The 19,181-nt window shown below is 37.1% G+C and overlaps 1 protein-coding gene and 1 long non-coding RNA gene across 5 annotated transcripts in view; one reads left to right on the forward strand and one right to left on the reverse strand.

Moving 5' to 3' along the window:
• LOC132662958 (uncharacterized) overlaps window positions 1–10,523 on the forward strand; it is a 60,692-nt gene extending 50,169 nt beyond the window's left edge. Inside the window, exon 3 of one of the 2 annotated variants that reach the window (XR_013551666.2) lies at window positions 10,407–10,523. This is a non-coding gene — a long non-coding RNA (uncharacterized LOC132662958). Of the gene's footprint in view, window positions 1–2,753; window positions 2,839–10,406 lie in introns of those variants that run through there. The other variant, XR_009602768.3, reaches the window with a different exon arrangement.
• The window catches only part of NR6A1 (nuclear receptor subfamily 6 group A member 1), a 231,804-nt gene that overhangs the window by 176,530 nt on the left and 36,093 nt on the right, over window positions 1–19,181 (reverse strand). For all 3 annotated transcript variants that reach the window (XM_060608702.3, XM_060608704.3, XM_060608701.3), the window contains exon 2: window positions 18,095–18,136. In XM_060608702.3, coding sequence (XP_060464685.1) covers window positions 18,095–18,136 — 42 coding nt within the window. The remainder of the gene's footprint in view (window positions 1–18,094; window positions 18,137–19,181) is intronic.

Below are 19,181 nucleotides of genomic sequence, written 5' to 3' on the forward strand. Positions count from 1 at the left end.
GCTACCAGTCTATGTTTCCCAGAAACCCACATCACTCACACTCTAGTTAGACCAGTTACTTCTCCACCATACGGTTCCTTGCGTTCAACCCATGCTTTTCTGGCTATACCCAGATTCTTTACAAATCCCTAAGTTAAGATCCTATTCTCTAAGCGCTGAAGTTCTCTTTGTCTATGATGAACAAGCAATGAGACGTAGTGTGATTTTAACCTTTTAGGCTCAGCTTCTCACCTAGGAACCACCACCTACTTAATATGGTTATGACAGGAATTATATATGGTGAGAATAAAGTCCTTGGCACCTCATCGGACACACAGAAAGCTCCACTAAAGGTAGTTGTTTTCAGTATTACATTGATTAAATTTGTGCATTCTGAACATGAGGTAAAAAACTAATATTTAAGAACTGAAGGGCACTAAGTATATCAAGAAGACTAATCAAAAGTAATTCCTTCTGGGTAGTATTCTTTTCACATGAGAGCACTATAATACTAACTTGTGAGCAGCCATACCAACTCCCCAATCAAACCTATTTCTCCCAAACTTGTATTTCTGAAGCTTTGAAAATGACCCTGTGACCTTTCACCTATATTTGCAGGATCATTTCTACTAATTTACTGATGTTGCTTGAGATTTGTTTGCAGATATTTTTACCCATTTGGAAAACAAAAAAACAAAAACACAAAGGTAAGAGGTTGAAAGTAACTGGCCAAAAATCACAGTTATCAAATCTATGTGAAGAGATTGTAATATATTTTTGGTGAGATATAATTAAGGGCCAAAATTATCATTACTATTAGGAAAGGGTTACCAATAAGTTTTTGTCTAGCAAAACCTCTAACAGGAAAACAAAAAAAAAAGATAAAGGGACAGAGACAGAGACTAAATACCACAATTAAGGTTGTTTTGATAAAAATTACATTTAGGGCTTGGTTTTTACTACATCTTAGTTATGTTGACAGATTCCTGGATAACTGAGATGCTAAATAATCCAGACGCCAAACAAATCAACAAAAGTCCCACCACAAAATCATTACAAAAAGGATTTTATTTCCTTCTCAATTACACAAATCTACTCCATTCAGCAAAAGCAAAAACAATTCCTAGGAGAATCATTTGGTTTTAGACTCATAAATAATTGTCAACAGGACTGATCACATAATGAGGAGTAATTCTATCGACAGTATTAGAACTATTATTATAAATCTGTGCATACACAATGGACCACACACACACACAATGGTCAGATTTTGCTTTAAGTCACAGAAGAACACTTTCTATTTCATACGTAGCTCCAAAGGCCCATTGCACTGAGCCTCCTTCTAGCTAGCCTGTGGCTATTTTTCTACCTTCTCCTCTTCCTTCCCGATCTTTTAGCCCCAGGATTCTCAAGGCATTTACTTACAGGATCCTCTTGGTGAATTAATCCAACATTCATCCATCTTATGAGTAAATGATGTTCAATTCATTTCTACTTATGAATAAAGGCTATCGTAATTTGTTAACTGTTAATAAAATTCGGTGTTTATAAACTAAAATTAACAAGAGACTCTTTAGTATTCCACTAAAACACCTGGCTGCTACAAAACAGGTAACAATGTTGCAAAAACCCTATTGCATTACAAACAAAAAATAAATCATGCAGTTCTCAGAAGAACTCCATTATCACTGTTGAAGGAATTAGTGGTGGTTTTCAATTGCTGCTATTCTTGTTTTTTAATCTTCATTCAGCAAGGTCATTTCAAAGTAGTTTGATACACGCTGTATGATAGGTATTACATCAAGAGTATCCTTATTTTAAATTTTCCAGTAATGAGATTGTGATATATATGTCATGTTTCAAACAGGAGTCATATCTCAATTGCCAAAGCCCATTTATCATCCTTACCCCAAATTTATTTGTGCATGATAGTCCATTTCCAATGGAAAACAGGAACAGTCAGATTAAGTAGGTAATGGGGCTCTGCCTAAGTTGGCTGAGGTCAAAAAAAGGTGGCATCACTGCTATAATCAAGCAAGCTGTTCTAGGCTGCCAGGTCACACTACGTCCAGCCTAGTAGTCTTCCTAAACTTTCTCTCTAAACTACCTCAAGGAGCATTAGAAACTCACCCCACCCGTTGTCTTTTAATTTTCCAAGCCCCATATATTCTGCCCATGGCTTCTTGGAATCTCACATCCCCTTAATGGACTTTTTTCCTTCATCATTATCTTAATTCTTTGTCCAGGAAAATCTCTGTTCTCTCAATTTCCATTTTTACACGAAAAACCCGCACCTTAGACTAGAACACTCAAAAAAACCTTTTTTTGTTTTGCTTTTTTATGCCCAAGGAGAGGAGTCTTAGACCCAACAGACGGCATCGAGCCAATAATGCCTCCTTCTGCAATCTCCTGGAAGTAGATTTTCAGCTCTCAGATCTAAGTGCACATCCTTCTTGTCCTTACTCCCTAAACTCATATCCCTTTGCATTAATGACTAGCTCTATCACCTTACTCCTCCAATCCCCCAATATTCAAAGTGAAGCAACTGGACAGCTACTGAATAAGCCAAGATTTTGAAGTCTAAAAGGAAAGGAAGGGAGGCAGCAAAATGGATTCCAACATTTTAATTAGAATTTTCTTACATGTTTTCAGAATGAGATAAAGGTTCATTCTTTCTCTCAGATTTTGAGGGGTAGCAGTATTTTCAGAAAATTTTGGTTTTCTATTCTGTTTAATTATGAGTTTTACAAGCATTGTTTTCTTCTATTTTTCAGTCTGATTCCTGTTCTTGGCTCTTCAGTTAGGGCCTATTGCCACCTTGTGGACTAACTGGGCATAAATGCCAACGCACTATCACAGGTTCTCACTTCGGTGCTTCCAGAAGAGACCACTAGATGGTGACTTCAAGTTTGAAGAGACTTCTAAATCAATCTAGAAAACCAGTTAGTTGGTTTATGACTACACAAAAAATAGATTCATACAGATAAAATAAAAAGGAATGTGTCCAAAATTATGAGTTAGATAAAAATAAAAATCTTTTGGAGGTAGTATGGTCTAAGGTCAGGCTTTGACTCTTAGCAAACTAGAAATACAAGGGAACTTTCTTATGCTGATAAAGGACAACTACAAAAAAACTGTATAGCTTCCTGATTTCAAAACTTACTATAAAGCTACTGTAATCAAAACAGTGTGATACTGACATAAAAATAGACATACAAATGGAATAGAATACAGAGCCCTTCTGAAATACATTCTCCCATATATGGTCAATGATTTTCAACAAGGTTGTCAAGACCATTCAGTGGGGAAAGGGACAATCCTTGAAAAGATAGTGATGGCAAAATTGAATATCCACATGCGAAAGAATGAACGTGGATTACACCATATGTTCAAAAATCACCTCCAGACAAATCAAAGACCTAAAAGTATAAAACTGTCAGAGGAAAACGCAGGGAAAAGCTGAATGATTTTGGATTTGGCAATGATTTCTTGGATATGACACCAAAGGCACAGGCAACAAAAAAGGTAAGCTGCACTACATCAGAATTAAAACCTTATGTATATAAAAGAACACCAAGTAAAAAGGCAATCCATGGCATGGGAGAATTTTTTTGCAAATCATATATCTGATAAAGGTTAATCTCCAGAATAAAGAATCTTATGACTCAAAACAACAAAAACTTGTTTAAAAACGAAAGACTTAAATAGGCATTTTCCCAAAGATATATAAAAAGCCAATAAGCATATGAAAAGATGTTCAATATCACTACTCATTAGGGAAATGCAAATCAAAATCACAATGGGGTAGGGGTGCCTGGGTGGCTTGGTCGGTTAAGCGACCGACTTCGGCTCAGGTCATGATCTCACAGTCCGTGAGTTCCAGCCCCATGTCGGGCCCTGTGCTGACAGCTCAGAGCCTGGAGCCTGTTTCAGATTCTGTGTCTCCCTCTCTCTCTGCCCCTCCCCTGTTCATGCTCTGTCTCTCTCTGTCTCAAAAATAAATAAACGTTAAAAAAAAAAAAAATCACAATGGGGTATCACACCCATTTGGATGGCTATTATCAAAAACACAGGAAATAACAAGTGTTAGTGAGGATGCAGACAAATTAGAACTCTTGTGCACTGCTAGTGGGAATGTAAAATGATGCAGCCACTGTAAAAAATAGTATGGCTGTTCTTCAAAAAATTAAAAATAGAATTATCGTATGATCCAGCAATTCCAGTGTTGGGTATATACCCAAAAGAATTGAAAATAAGGACTTGAGGAGATTATCTGCACATTTATATTTAGAGCAGCATTATTCACAAAGCCGAAAGGTGTAAGCAATCCAAGTGTCCATCGACAAATGGATAGAGAAAATGTGGTGTTTACGCACAATAGAATATTATTCAGCCTCAAAAAGGAAAGAAACTGATACATGCTACAACGTGGATGAACCTCGAAAACACTATGCTAGGTAAAAGAAGCCACATACAACAGGACAAATACTGCATGATTCTGCTTATATAAGATACCTGGAGTAGTCAAATTCACAGAGAAAGTAGAACAGTGGTTGCCAGAGGCTAGCGGAATAGGGAAATATTAATGGGTACACACTTTCAGTGTTAGAAGATGAAAGAGTTCTGTGGATGGATAGTGGTGATGGCTATACAACAATATGAATGCACTTAATGGCACTAAACTACACATTTTAAAAATGGTTAAGATGGTAAAGGTTATGTATATTTTATCACAACTTTTAAAAATAAAAGGAGAGGGGTGCCTGGGTGGCTCAGTCGGTTAAGCGTCTGACTTCGGCTCAGGTCATGATCTCAGAGTCCATGAGTTTCAAGCCCCACATCGGGCTCTGTGCTGACAGCTCAGAGCCTGGATCCTGCTTCAGATTCTGTGTCTCCCTCTCTCTCCGCCCCTCTCCTGTTCATGCTCTGTCTCCCTCTGTCTCAAAATTAAATAAACATTAAAAATTTTTAAAATAAAATAAAAATAAAAGGAGCGGGGTGTTTGTGTGGCTCAGTTGATTAGGTGTCCTACTCTTGGTTTTGGCTCAGGTCATGATCTCACGGTTTGTGAGTTCAAGCCCCACCTCAGGCTCTCTGCTGTCAGCACAGACACTCTCTGTGCACACAACCTCCATCCCCCCCCACTCCTCTCAAAAATAAACATTTAAAAAAATAATAAAAGGAGGAAAAGAATCTATAGCTAACAACATACTTGAAAGTGAAATGTTGAATTCTTTCTCCCTAAGATCAAAAACAAGACAAGAATGTCATTCTCACCACTTTATCTACTATTAGACTGGAAATCTTTGCCAATGCAATAAGGTAATAAAAATAAACAAAACTCATAAACATCAAAAAGGAATAAGTAAAATTGTCTTTATTCACAGATATACACATAGAAAGTCCCAAGGAATTTTTTAAAGTTACCAGAACTAGGAAACAAACTTAACAATGTTAACATACAAAAATCAACCGCTTTTCTATACTAGCAACAAACAATGGTAAAATAACATTTTAAAATACCACTTACTATAACATTAAAAAAAAAAAAAAAGAGTACTTATGGTAAGTTTAAAGAAAGATATACTAGATCTCAACACTTTAAATACTTGCTGAGAAAAAAAAGTTCTAAATATGTGAAAAGATATACTAAATTCTAGAAGATTCAATTCTAAAATGACAACTCTTAACCAAATTGACAGGATCAATGCAGTCCAGTAAAAAATCTAGGGGCGCCTGGGTGGCTCAGTCGGTTAGGCCTCCGACTTCAGCTCAGGTCATGATCTCGCGGTCCGTGAGTTCGAGCCCCGCGTCGGGCTCTGTGCTGACCGCTCAGAGCCTGGAGCCTGTTTCGGATTCTGTGTCTCCCTCTCTCTCTGACCCTCCCCCATTCATGCTCTGTCTCAAAAATAAATAAACGTTTAAAAAAAATTTTTTTTTTTAAATCTCAGGAGGCTTCTTTAAAAAAGAAAAAACTGACGAGGTGATTCTAAAATCTATAGAGAAATGAAAACAAAACACCCTAGAATAGCCAAAATAGTCTAAACAACTCTGAAAGAAAAATGGAGTTGGAGCACTAACACTACCTGATCTCAAGACTGATTATAAAGCTATTGTATTCAAGATACTGCAGTAATGGTGAAAAGATAAATAGATTAATGGAAGAGAATACAATCTATAAATGGACTCACACATACAAAATATCAATTTTTCAGCAAGTACATCAAAAATTCAATGAGGAAAGTCTTTTCAACAAATGGTGCTAAAACAAACTAATATTTCTCATACCATACAAAAAATTTAAGATGAGTTATAGACATAAATGTTAAAACTAAAAACAGAGTTTCTAGTAGAAAACACAAACACCTTTGCAACCTCAGGACAGGCCAAGATTTCTTAGAACACAAGCATTAACCATAAAAGAAAAAATTAATAAATTAGACTTCCTAGAAATGTGAAACTCCTGCTAATCAAAAAAACATATTAATAAAGTAGAACAGAAAGCCACAGATTGGTAGAAAATATTCACACCATGTATTTGATGAAGGACTTGTATCCTAAAAAAAACATAAAACAAAAACAAAACCCACAACTCAATAACAGGACAGAGAACATGGTTTCATTTCAATAGTCAGAAGATTTTGAATAGACACTTATAAAAAGATTTATAGAAAGATGATATACGAATAGCCAAAAAGAGTATGAAAAGGTGATCAACATAATTAGTCATTAGGGAAATGCAAATTAAAAACATCAGTCCCATAAACATGCTCACTATAATGACTAAAACTTAAAAGCTGACAATACCAGGGGCACCTGGGTGGCTTAGTCGGTTAAGCATCTGACTTTGGCTCAGGTCATGACCTCATAGCCCGTGAGTTTGAGCCCCATGTGGGCTTCTGTGCTGATAGCTCAGAGCCTGGAGCCTGCTTCAGATTCTGTGTCTACCTCTCTCTCTGACCCTCCCCCCACCCCATTCTCAAAAATGAACATTAAAGGAAAAAAAAAGGCTGACAATACCAAATACTTGCAAAGATGTGGAACAATTGGAACTCATACACTGTTAGAACTGTAAAATATATAAACAATTTGGAAAACTAGCAATTTCATAAAGCTTAACATACATCTACCATATGGCCCAACAATTCCTAGATATATGAAGAGAAATAAAAACACATATCCACAAAAACCTTGTAAAAGAGTTTTCACAGCTGCTTTGTTTATAACAGCCAAAAACTAGAAACAGCCCAGGTTATCAACAGGTGTATACATAAACTGTGATATAGTCAATGGAAGGAATACTACTTAGCAATAAAAAGAAATGAACTACTAAAACCTGGAACAACATGGATAAGTCTCAAACATTATGCTGTAAAACACTAGACACAAAAGAGCACTTGTTGCTATGATTCCATATATATGACATTTTAGAAGAGGTAAAACTAATTTATCATGACAGAAATCAGAAATTATTGCTTCTTGAGGTAGAACTGTGGAATCAACTGAGAAAAAAGCATAAAGATATTCTGAAGGGATAACAATGTTCTGTATCTTAACAGAACATAGATTACAAGGGTACACACTTTGTAAAAAGTGCCTGAACCTTATACTTACTATCTGTGCGTTTAACTGTATGTAAATCATACCACTACTTTAAAAAGATTAAAAGTTTATTGTTTTTGTAATCACACAAGTTCCAGCTCTGCCAGTTACCAGCTGTGTGGCCTTGGCCAAGTGTGAAACTGTCAGTGTCTTCATCTGTAAAATGGAGGGAACAAGAGTTGAGAACAACATTGTAAGAGTTGCAAGAATAAATGAGAGAATGTTTTAAAACCATTAGCATACACGGGCACCTGGGTGGCTCAGTCGGTTAAGCATCTGACTTCGGCTCAGGTCATGATCTCACAGTTCGTGGGTTCAAGCCCCGTGTCGGGCTCTGTGCTGACAGCATGGAGCCTAGAGCCTGCTTCTGATTCTGTGTGTGTCTCTCTCTCTCTGCCCCACCCCCCCCTCCCCCGCTCATACTCTGTCTCTGACTCTCAAAAATAAACATTAAAAAAATTGTTTTAAACCATTAGCATATAGCAAATGCTCACTAGATATTAGCCAAAAGAGTTAGAAACCCTTCATCACATATATCAGCAAACAGGATTGGCTAGAGCAGCTAGATGCTAGACAATTCATATATATATTACCTCACTTATTTTTTAAAGACAACCCCTAAGAAGGATTATTACTGTTTTGTGAATAAATAAACTGAGCTTCACAGGTTTCCAATGGTCACTAGGCAAGGAGTGGCAAAAGCCAAGATGCAAACTCTCATGTTTTTTATCCTGCACCATGCTATCTTCCATTAAAGGTCATTTTCAGCAGTGTAACCCTCCAACTGCCAGGAGAGCACAGTCAAATGAGAAGCTATCAAGGCTCCCTTTATTATTGACAGTGTGTTAGTGCCAAGCCTGATTCTGAAAAGCAGGCCAGTTTTGATAGCTGGACTGTGAATGGAGGGAGAGCTGCAAGTAGAAGCTGGAAAACGCTGCTCTAGGCTCTTACCCTGTTCTCAGGCTTCGAGATGGTTCCTGCTACTTGTGGATACTGATGCCCTTTCCTTAGAGCAATTTCAAGGAGAGATTTCTGAATGTAAAAATCTGTGGTCTAAGTGGGAAGCTGGAACGTGAGTGGCTCAATTTAATTTGGCAGAACAGCCTTGGAAACTCTGTAGCTAAAATGAGAGGAGATTTTTTTTTTTTTAATCTATCTTTTTTAATACAAGAGCTTTGTTACAAAAAAAAAAAAAAAAATTAAGGGAGCCTGGGTGGCTCAGTTGGTTAAGCGTCCGACTTATGCTCAGGTCATGATCTCGCAGTCCATCAGTTCGATCCCGTATCAGGCTCTGTGCTGACAGCTCAGAGCCTGGAGACTGCTTTGGATTCTGTGTCTCCCTCTCTCTCTGTACCTCCCCAACTCGCACTCTCTCTTCCTCTCTCAAAAATAAACATTAACAAAAATTTTTTAATTAAAAAAAAAAAATTAAAACACAGACATAATGAAAGTTGCCCTGTGATCCCATTTGCCCAGATACTACACTATTAACAAACATGTCAGTATATCCTTCTTCTAGACTAAAACCTGCCTTCTCCTTAGCAATTCTATAGTAGTAAGTACTCCATTGCATGGATTATCACAATTTATTAAACTAGTAGTCCTCTATTAAACTTCAAGCTGTTTCCATTTTTTTTTTTTTTTTGCTATTATAAATGCTGAAAGGAATATCTGTGACTATAATTTTGCTTACCTGTCATTTCTTATAGGATAAAGACTGAGACATCAATTGCTGAATCTGTAATTTTTTAATCTTTAAATTTTAAGCTGCTAAATCTGTAAAAGTAAACTGCACAATTTCAGCTTTAACAGATATTATTAGATTATACTCAAAATAGTTTCCATTTTCTCACTCCTTCATCTGCACTGACAATTATCATTTTTTAATGTAGGAGCTACAAACTCAAATGCCTACAGAAGACTGACAAGGAGACATAAATGGGTGAAGGAGGTCATCTAGGTATATGACAAACCTGACAGTGCATGCTGAGGTCAAAAAGGCAGTCACTATTCTGTTCCAGCCAACAGATGCCATGTAGAAATCTAGACCCAATTTATCAGGAAGGCCAAAAATTCAAAATTATTACGAAAGTCTTACAGGTTTTTATTTAAATATACAGTTAATAAAACAAAATACATCTATAGACCAGACTACCTTTAGCACATGGAATTTTGTATGGAGATGAAAAAGATACAAGATGGTATTGTCACTTTGAATCATTATTAACGCAGCTTGCTTTCCTATGCTTTCCAACAGAGGATGTATTTATTTAGTTTTGGTTCATAGTGACTATGAGCATCCTTCAAAGACAGATGCTTATCTTTTTTTTCAGATTCACATCTACAACAAATATTGGACCAAAAAAAAAAAAAAAAAAAAAAGTAACTTCAGGTATAGAGGCTAAAGAGTGGTCAGAGTTCATCAAAGTGTGCCCAGAAAAGGTATACGAAGACTCTTGGGACAGAGTTGCTATACTTGTCCCAGCATACTTAGAGCATCATGAAATTTTTAGAGAAAATACCAATTTGTAAAACTATGTATAACTCTGAAGAAGGTGGCTTTAATAATCTAGTGTTCCCTCCACTGATACATTTGCCTAACAGCAAATTTTCTCTGATGAGACATCAAAAAAGGAAGAGAAGAATTCCCATGCATCTCCTTTGTTATCATACCCTGCATTTAAACCACTTTCAGCTTTTTTTTAATGAAATAAAGCACAGGTTTGTACAAATCTCTCTGTTCTCAAAATGTTACTGCAATACTGCTTCTGTAGAAACAATTTCAGCAAACTATCTAGCTTTAGTTTCTTCTCATTCCTTCTTAGTCATCCATTGCAAATCTCCAGCCCCAGATGTTCCAGCACTCCCTACACCCACCAGAGATAATGGCAGAGATTCATGACTACCCAAGGACCCAACAACAGCCTTTGAATGCAACTATCTTTTCATCAATTGTAAACAAGTCCTAAACTCTTGGCTCCATAGGGAGTCCCTACCAAGTCAGTATAAACTCTGTAATAGGGGCAGAGGTCAAGGGGATGAGCTCAGCCTAAGCTCTGAATCTCATCCCACCCCTACCCTGTTCAAAAGAATCCTTATCAGAAGAGAACTCCCCAGCAAAAGGCCACATTCAGAGACCTGATGTAGCAGTGATCTAGCAGATTCAGCTGAAGCTTTGTAAACAGGCTCTTGGAACAGTTATGAATGTGAAATATCTAAATCACTAACGAAGTGTTATGAAGGAAAGGGGACATGGGGACATAAAGGGGGAAACAAGGGAGATCTGTGCATTTATCTTCATTTGTTTCAGGAAAGAATCTGTCTGACATATAGTGGACTAATCCTGAACCTGAGCCACAGAAGAAATCTCTTTGGGAACCTATTTTTTGTGTCCAAAATTATTTGTGTCCAAATTTGTGTCCATTCTAATTGTATGCAAAAGAGCCCAAATGACACCAAAAAAATAGTGTATTCTTCTGTATATATACAAAAAAGCCCATTATATATAAGTCATTATACTGTTTTAAGCTTTCCCATTAGCATTTGAGACTTGCCACACTCAAGAGAGCTAGAGACAGAACAGGAGTTAAAACAACAGCTCTCAAACCTCAGGTATTTCTCCGCTATGTACTTTGGGGTGAGTCTTTTAACTTCTCAGGCCTCAATGTTTTCATCTGTAAGATACGGATAGTGTCTTTTTAAACAAGTTTTACGAGTGCTTGCATGGGAAGCACTTAGTGTGTAATAAGTATTAGTTATTAGTGGTAGGAGTAGCCACATATTATCAAGTTTTGTGTCCATCTTCCTGACTAAACCAGAGCCCCTTGGGGACACAAACTGTGTCACAGCTTGGCACACATCAAAGAGAAAAAGGGAAGGGAGGGAAGAACAAAAGACTAGGTATTACCAAGTCAAACTTAAAATTACATAATTTTATATGATATAATCCTTCTCACTCTTACTGAATATATGAAAGTGCATGGCACATAAGGGATACCCAGTAAATGTTAATTTTCCTTCCTTCCTTGATCTCTAACATCCCACCTTAAATTTACTTGGGCTTATATGAACAGTTTTCTGAGATCAAAAATTGTGACATATAGTTTGACAACCAGGAATGAACCCATTAAGACATCATACAGAATATTAGAGTTTTGGACAGGAATCTATGGGTACGCTAGCTGAGCAATACATTCTTCTTTTGTAGACTGAAGGATCCCTGGGATCCCAAAACACCTGACAGATGAATGCAAAACCAGAGCAAGCTAGTGATGTTAGCCTGTTTTATTCTGAAAGTGCTTTTTATCTTGCTTATTCATATCCTTATCACCAATGGATCCCTGTTTGGTGGGCATCCATCAGTATGGCAAGAGAGGGCAAAGATAAACTTTCATGTCTCTTTTTAAATGCCCATTTATCTATATCTAGATCCCTGATGAGCAGGGGGAAAATATGTATTTATACATTTTATATATATTTATAATATATAATATCTAGGTTTATATATTATATATGAATATTATAATATATATGGGTATATACATATATGTATATACCCATATGTGTGTGTGTATATATATATATATATATCTATATATACGTAAGTCTGTGTCAGCACAAATCCCAAGTATGCAGTGTTTTTAAAATAGTAACGGGGGCACCAGGGTGACATGGTCGGTTGAGCGTCTGACTTTGGCTCAGGTCATGATCTTACAATTTGTGGGTTTGAGCCCCATCGGACTCTGTGCTGACAGCTGGGCCTGGAGCCTGCTTCAGATTCTGTGTCTCCCTCTCGCTCTACTCCTCCCCTGCTTGTGCTCTCTTTTTCTCTCTCTCAAAAATAAACATTTAAAAAAAATTAAAAATAAAAAAATAGAATAAAATAATAATGGGGAGGGTACCTGGGTGGCTCAGTTGGTTAAGCATCTGACTTCAGCTCAGGTCATAATCTCACGGTTCATGAATTCGAGCCCCATGTTGGGCTCTGTGCTGAAAGCTCAGAGCCTGGAGCCTGCTTCAGATTCTGTGTCTCCCTCTCTCTCTCTCTGCCCCTCCCCCACTCACACTCTGCGTGTGTCTCTCTAAAATAAACATACATTTAAAAAAATAATAATAAAATAAAAATAAAATAAGATAGTAATGGGGGCTCCTGGGTGGCTCAACAGGTTGAGTGTCCAGCTTTTGATTTCGGCTCAGGTCATGATCTCACGGTTTGTGAGTATGAGTCCTGCGTCAGGCTCCACACTGATAGTTTCACAGCCTGCTTTGGATTCTCTCTCTCCCTCTCTCTGCGTCTTTCTCGCTCACACGTGCACTCGTGTGCTTTCTTCTCTCTTTCTCTCAAAAATAAAAAAACATTTTAAAAAATAATAAATAAAATAAAATAATAATGGTCAGGTTTTTAACTGTACAAATTTTTTCCCCAGAATGAGCATGGTATTGACCAAAGAGTGCATAATTTGGGTATGTGTTTTAGGCGAAAGATTTATACGATTTGAAGAGAAACCAGAATATTGGGTATGTGTTTTAAATAAGCAGAGGTTAACTTCTTTAGTTTCCTAAGAGGTTAAATAAATGGACTGGCAGATGGTCACTTGGGAGGTTACCTACTGCTGGCTGGGGGATGGGGAACAAAACACCCTAACAGTCAACCAGATGGTAAAGAACAGTCTTGGCCAAAGTAGTCAGCAATATGTGAGCTCTGCCTCTCTGAGGGAACTATTTACTTGAAGCAGAAACTTACACCTGCTAACATCTGGAATGATATATCTTTGTGTAATTAAAAAACATTGGCTACTTTAATTGAATAAAGTGCAGTTACAACAACCATTAATATAGAAAGACCAAGAATTTCAACATTATGCTACATAGCCTAGAATAGCACACACTAACAGCGTTTACCATTTGCCAAGCATTGTTCTAAATGTAAATATATCTGTGTGTGTGTGTGTTTGTGTGTGTATTACTTCATTTAATCCTCACAACAGCCCTGTAAAGTAGGAATAAATTTTTACTGTCCCCATTTTACAGATGAAAACACTGAGGTCCAGAGATGTTAAATAACTTAGCCAAGATATTACAGACCTAGTAAACACTGAAGCCAAATAGAACCTAAGCAACCTTGAGCCAGAGACCACGCCTTTTTTAAAATTTTTTTTAATGTTTATTTATTTCTGAGACAGAGAGAGACAGAGCATGAGTGGGGGAGGGGTAGAGTGAGACACACACACACACAATCTGAAGCAGGCTCCAGGCTCTGAGCTGTCTGCACAGAGCTCAACGCAGGGCTCAAACCCACGAACCATGAGCTCATGACCTAGGCCGAAGTCGGTCACTCCACCAACAGAGCCACCCAGGCACCCCCCCAACCTTTTTTTTTTTTTTAAAGGTGGGCTTCACACTTAATGTGGAGCCCAACACAAGGCTTGAACTTACAACCATGAGATCAAGACCTGACCTGTGACCAAGAGTTAGACACTTAACCGACCAAGCCACCAGGCGCCTTTCCCATGCTCTTAATTCAGAAGAATTTTGGTTTATATGTTAAAAGGCTCATTTGAAATGCAGAGAAAAATTTATTCAAAAACATGTTTACCATGGCATTATAGAATGTAGAAAAACCTTCCGGAAACAACCTAAATGTCCAACAACAGGAGAATGGTTAAAAAAAAAAAATCATGGCAGTTATTCCCTTAGAATGAAATATTATTCTTCCATTAAAAATATTTATGGAAAAGGGGCACTTGGGAGGCTCAGTTGGGTAAGCGTCCGACTTTGGCTTGGGTCATGATCTCACGGTTTGTGGGTTCGAACTCCACGTTGGGCTCTGTGCTGCTGACTCAGAGCCTGGAGCCTGCTTCAGATTCTGTGTCTCCCTCTCTCTGCCTTCCCCCCCACTCTCGAAAATAAATATTAAAAAAAAATTTTTAATATATTTATGAAAAATGTTTCATGACTTGGACCAATGCTCACAATGTAATGATGGGTGGGCGGACACAAGATACAAAGTTGTATACATATTATGATTCCTAATTATGTAAAAAACAAACTCAGACAAGCTAGAAGGACATAATCTCAAATAAGAAACAATGGTTATTTCTGAGTGGTGGGATCAGGGGGTTTATATTTTTCTTTTAGTGTTTTCCACAATGAACATGCATCATCCTACTTATTATCATGCATTACCAGTTTTAAACAAAGGCAATTCTTTTTCTTTTAATCAAGCTGCACCAAGAACCTCAAGCAGTTGGTAAAAATAGCTAAAAAGCTTCTAATCTGTCTAACAAAGTAGTTACTTTCCTTGGGATAATATCCTTTGAACTTCAAACAACATGGTCAGCACATACCAAAAAGAATGCCCATTTTCAATTTTGGAAACTGAAGTAAAATATTGAGTATTTTCAACTTTGGTCAATAATTATTTGTAGGCTTATTTTACAAGAAAAGAAATGGATTTAACTATTTAGAGGCCAAAAACACAGGAAGGACTTTGCTGAAATAGATAAGAAGGAACAAAAGTTTGACTGAGGAGGAAGAACAGCTGTTGCTAATCCAACTATTTACCCTTTGACCCTCTATCTGGCCAATAACTGAACAGTATCAATTGTTTTCCTGTATTATGTGCTGTTTACAATCCCTGAGAAGCATGAAAGGAATTAATAATTTAGCCTAGAAAGCTGACAGCCTTTATTGGGGAGCCCCTTGTCTGTGGGACAGAAATCAGAGCAAGTAGCTGTCCTAAAGTCATAGGTCCCTTTACTGTTCCTGTTTTATAGCCTAATTGGCCCCCAAACATAAATCAATTATTTCTCCTGTTTTAAGCAACAATGACTTCTATTCTCTAACTTCCCTTGTATCAAGTCAGTCCTTGTTCTCTTGAGTTTTACAACTACACGGTAAACACGATAGTTGAGGAAAAAACTCGGGGAGCAGGGCAGACTGGGGTTATTTGGAAACAGAAGCACAGAAAGGTTATGCTGTTTTGAACTTTTCTTGACCTTTGACTGCCCTTGTCCCTAGCTTATGCTAATGGGCAGGGTACAGAGATGCTTCTTGTAGAAATGAACTTAGCCTGAACCTGTGCCATAACATTGGACTCCAACAAGCCCAGGAATCATAAGAAGGCAGCCAGAGTGAGTGTGAACAGCTGCCCATATTCTAAGCCTGGCTACCCATCTGCTTTATCACAGAAAAAGTTATAAAAAAAAAAAAAAAAAAAAAAAAAAAAAAAGCCATTTGAATTGGACAAAATCAGTTTTTCCTCATCTATTTCCAACACATCCCACCTGTTGTCCCAAACTTGCTGTCTACAGCTACTGTCAACCACAATGGGAAATCAGCAACAATGGCATTTCCTGTTCCAAAAAACAGCTAGTATGAGCAGGCTTTCCCTATCAGGAATTTGAAGGGTAGAGGAGACATTGGGGCCTCTCAATTCTAAAGAGGCATCACAGAGAAATCCCTATTGTCCTCAATCTAATGTGCAAAAGTCATGAGGCATTAACATAGGAGATGTTATTCCTTCCCAGTCAGAAGGCATGGAGTTTGCAATTTCAATATTCATAACCAACGTAAGACAACACACACAGTCCATATGGTTTCCTATCACTTGGTAGGACTAGGCATGCTCATTTGAACTCCAAAGGGCTTAGACAGAGATGATAAATTTTTACTTTTGCTATTTGTTATTATACTATTATGTAATATTATGTTATAAAAGAGAGAGGAATAACAGAGAGACAGAGAGAGGAATAAAATACTACTAACTTCACAAAGATAATTTGCGGATTATTGAGAATACTGACCACATAAGAACAATTTTTTTAAAGTGATTTTTTTAGGTAACTCCTATTCTGCACTGATATATAAAATTATGATTCAGTATCTGTTCATTCTCATGGAACGCAGAGGTGTGTAATCACCCTATCTGGCTAGAGATTCTATGCAGAAATGTTAAATGATTTAGGATTACTTGGCCCAAAAAGAAAATTCAATAATAATCTTAATGAGGACCTTTTCTGGAAGATGGGCATGAGGTATTTTCAACTGCTATTAAGTACAGGAAAGGAGAAGTTTGGGTATTATGTGCTAAATAGAGGTTTAAAAAAATGCTTTTTCAAATAATTCCAGACAAGTAAATACTTTCCAATAGACTGTTAATAGATGAGGACAGGATCTAGACTTATCTGTTTGTATACCCCTGGAGCCTAGAACTGAGCTTGAAGCAGAGACAGCAGACAGCAGGCAATGTTTAACACAATTCTCAATTATCTAGCACATTTTATGTGCAGTTCTGTCTGAAAGATTTCAGGGCATCTCAATGTCCTTCCTAATGTTCAAAAATCCAAGAAAGGACCATGACTCAAGAATTTATATTTTCCTCCTCCTGAGTGAGGGCTATTCATAAGAGAAGGGCAAAGAGAAAATATTATGTTCACTCATAGATACTGGAATGTCAGGGCAAACAGCCTATACTACCTACAAAGCTGACTAAACTTTACGATTTCTAGAAAGACAATTCTATTTTCCTGGTGTTTGATTAGCATTGCGGGATTTATTTTGTCTTGCAATTACTAAGTATGAGTAAAACAGACATGAATTTTTATACTGTTAAAATGTATGGGAAAAATATAGGAAAAGGTCCACACCCTCAGAGAGCGGATATTAGCTAGGATGGTGAGAAGGTAAACTTTACCACTTACCTCAACAGCAGATTGGTGACAAAAAGCCAGTCTCGTGACCCTAAAAAGTACTCGAACTAGAAAAATAACTCTAGATAATCTCATGAATTCTCAAATCTGAATTATCATTTGACCTTTTGGCATTATAGAAGAATAAGGTCTTTACACCTGGATATTCCCATGTCCTATTTCTAATAGCTATAACCATATCCCAGAGTGGTGTATGCCACATTTTGAAAGCACTGGAAACACAGATGATTATCTATGATTAAGACAGAGTCCTGAAAAACATCATTTAATTAGAACTTGAAATGGTCACCCTCTTAATGTTAACTTTCATGTAGATAAAGGTGCTTTAGAAACTAAACTGTGGTACAAAGGTTATTGATTATAAATACCTAAACCAAGAAAAATCCCTCTTTTAAACCTCCTGCCACCCGTGTCATTTCAGAAGAAAAAAGAATTATGTCAAAGCTAGTCAATACTTTAGAAAAGTGGTTATGGCTATATGGTTGCATGTGTGCATAAATGAAAGCACAATTTTTGTTGTTGGTTTCATGGGAGGGTGGAGAACAAGGAAAGGAGATTAATATTAAATAGAAATTTTTAGCAAACCAACTTTCTATTAAATGATTACATTTCTAGCCAATGAATAATATGAGAGGAAAACGAAAGCATAACTAGAAAAGATGCCCTCCTCATAATTATAAATCAAAGTGAAAGAAAATCTGAATCAATAAGGCCACCAATGACACCCTCAAGTTATACATTTAAAAGTACACATACACACATCCATTTCTTACCCACAAACACTGGGAACATTCAGAACTTACTAGTGCCCGGGTCGAGCTCTGGCAATTCATCCTGACAAAAACCTAAAGAGAGAACAATAGGGAAAAAAGATTATGATTCACGAATTACTCTAAGAAGACTCAAAAATTCAGACTCAGAAGTCAAATTTGGTTTTGAATCCTACCTCTATTACATTTAGTTACTGTATATCCATCCCTCCCTGAGGCTCCATTTCATCATCATTATATTAAAAAAATGGAGAGAATAACAGCACTTACCACAAGGTACTGATGAGGAACGAGTAAGCATGCCAACGTTAGTTGGAATAAAAATTCACAGAAAGATTACAATTCATTAAGTATCAGTCATGCTCTACTTAATGTTATCAATTATTTTCCAAAAGAAAGCAAAATATACAAAATATGAGCTTATGACAAATATCAAATGGTAATTTCACTTAAAATTTTCACAAATGATGAAAATTTACCTACACACACAAATAGAAGCAATTTTACATTAATAAGTATGCAGTTCAGGTCAGAATAAAGAACTCTAAAAGCACATTTCAGGCCCAAAATGTCCGAGCTACGTTTGTCTGACTGGTGTGTAGCTAACACACTGAAGAGAAAAATCAGGCATAGTGAATAGCAAACACACTTTAGGTGTGCTATACGTAGCCGATGCAAGTTTTTTTCCCTGGAACAACTGCTTACTTTCTCCAGTTTGTTTTCTACTCATCCTTAGTTTAAATGCCTCCTCAGAAAAGAGGTGCTTGGGTGGCTCAGTCAGTTAAGCATCTGACTTCGGCTCAGGTCATGATCTCATAGTTCATGAGTTCAAGCCCTGCCTGCATCAGGCTCTGTGCTGATGGTGAGGAGCCTGCCTAGGATTCTCTCTCCCTCTCTCTCCACTCCTCCCCCACTCGCATGTGCATATAATTATAATATTTATATATAATTATATATAATATAATTATAATTATTAATTTATTATTAATAAATAAAATAAGATTATCTCCTCAGAAAAGCTTCTCTTGCCTCCTGTACCCTTGTCTCACACACGAGGTCAAAGCACCCTATTATAATTATCTATAACACTTTGTGCATTCATCAAGACATTACTTGTATC

The sequence above is a fragment of the Panthera onca genome, chromosome D4 (assembly GCF_046562875.1).
Source record: "Panthera onca isolate mPanOnc1 chromosome D4, mPanOnc1 haplotype 2, whole genome shotgun sequence".
Taxonomy (NCBI): Eukaryota; Metazoa; Chordata; class Mammalia; order Carnivora; family Felidae; genus Panthera; species Panthera onca.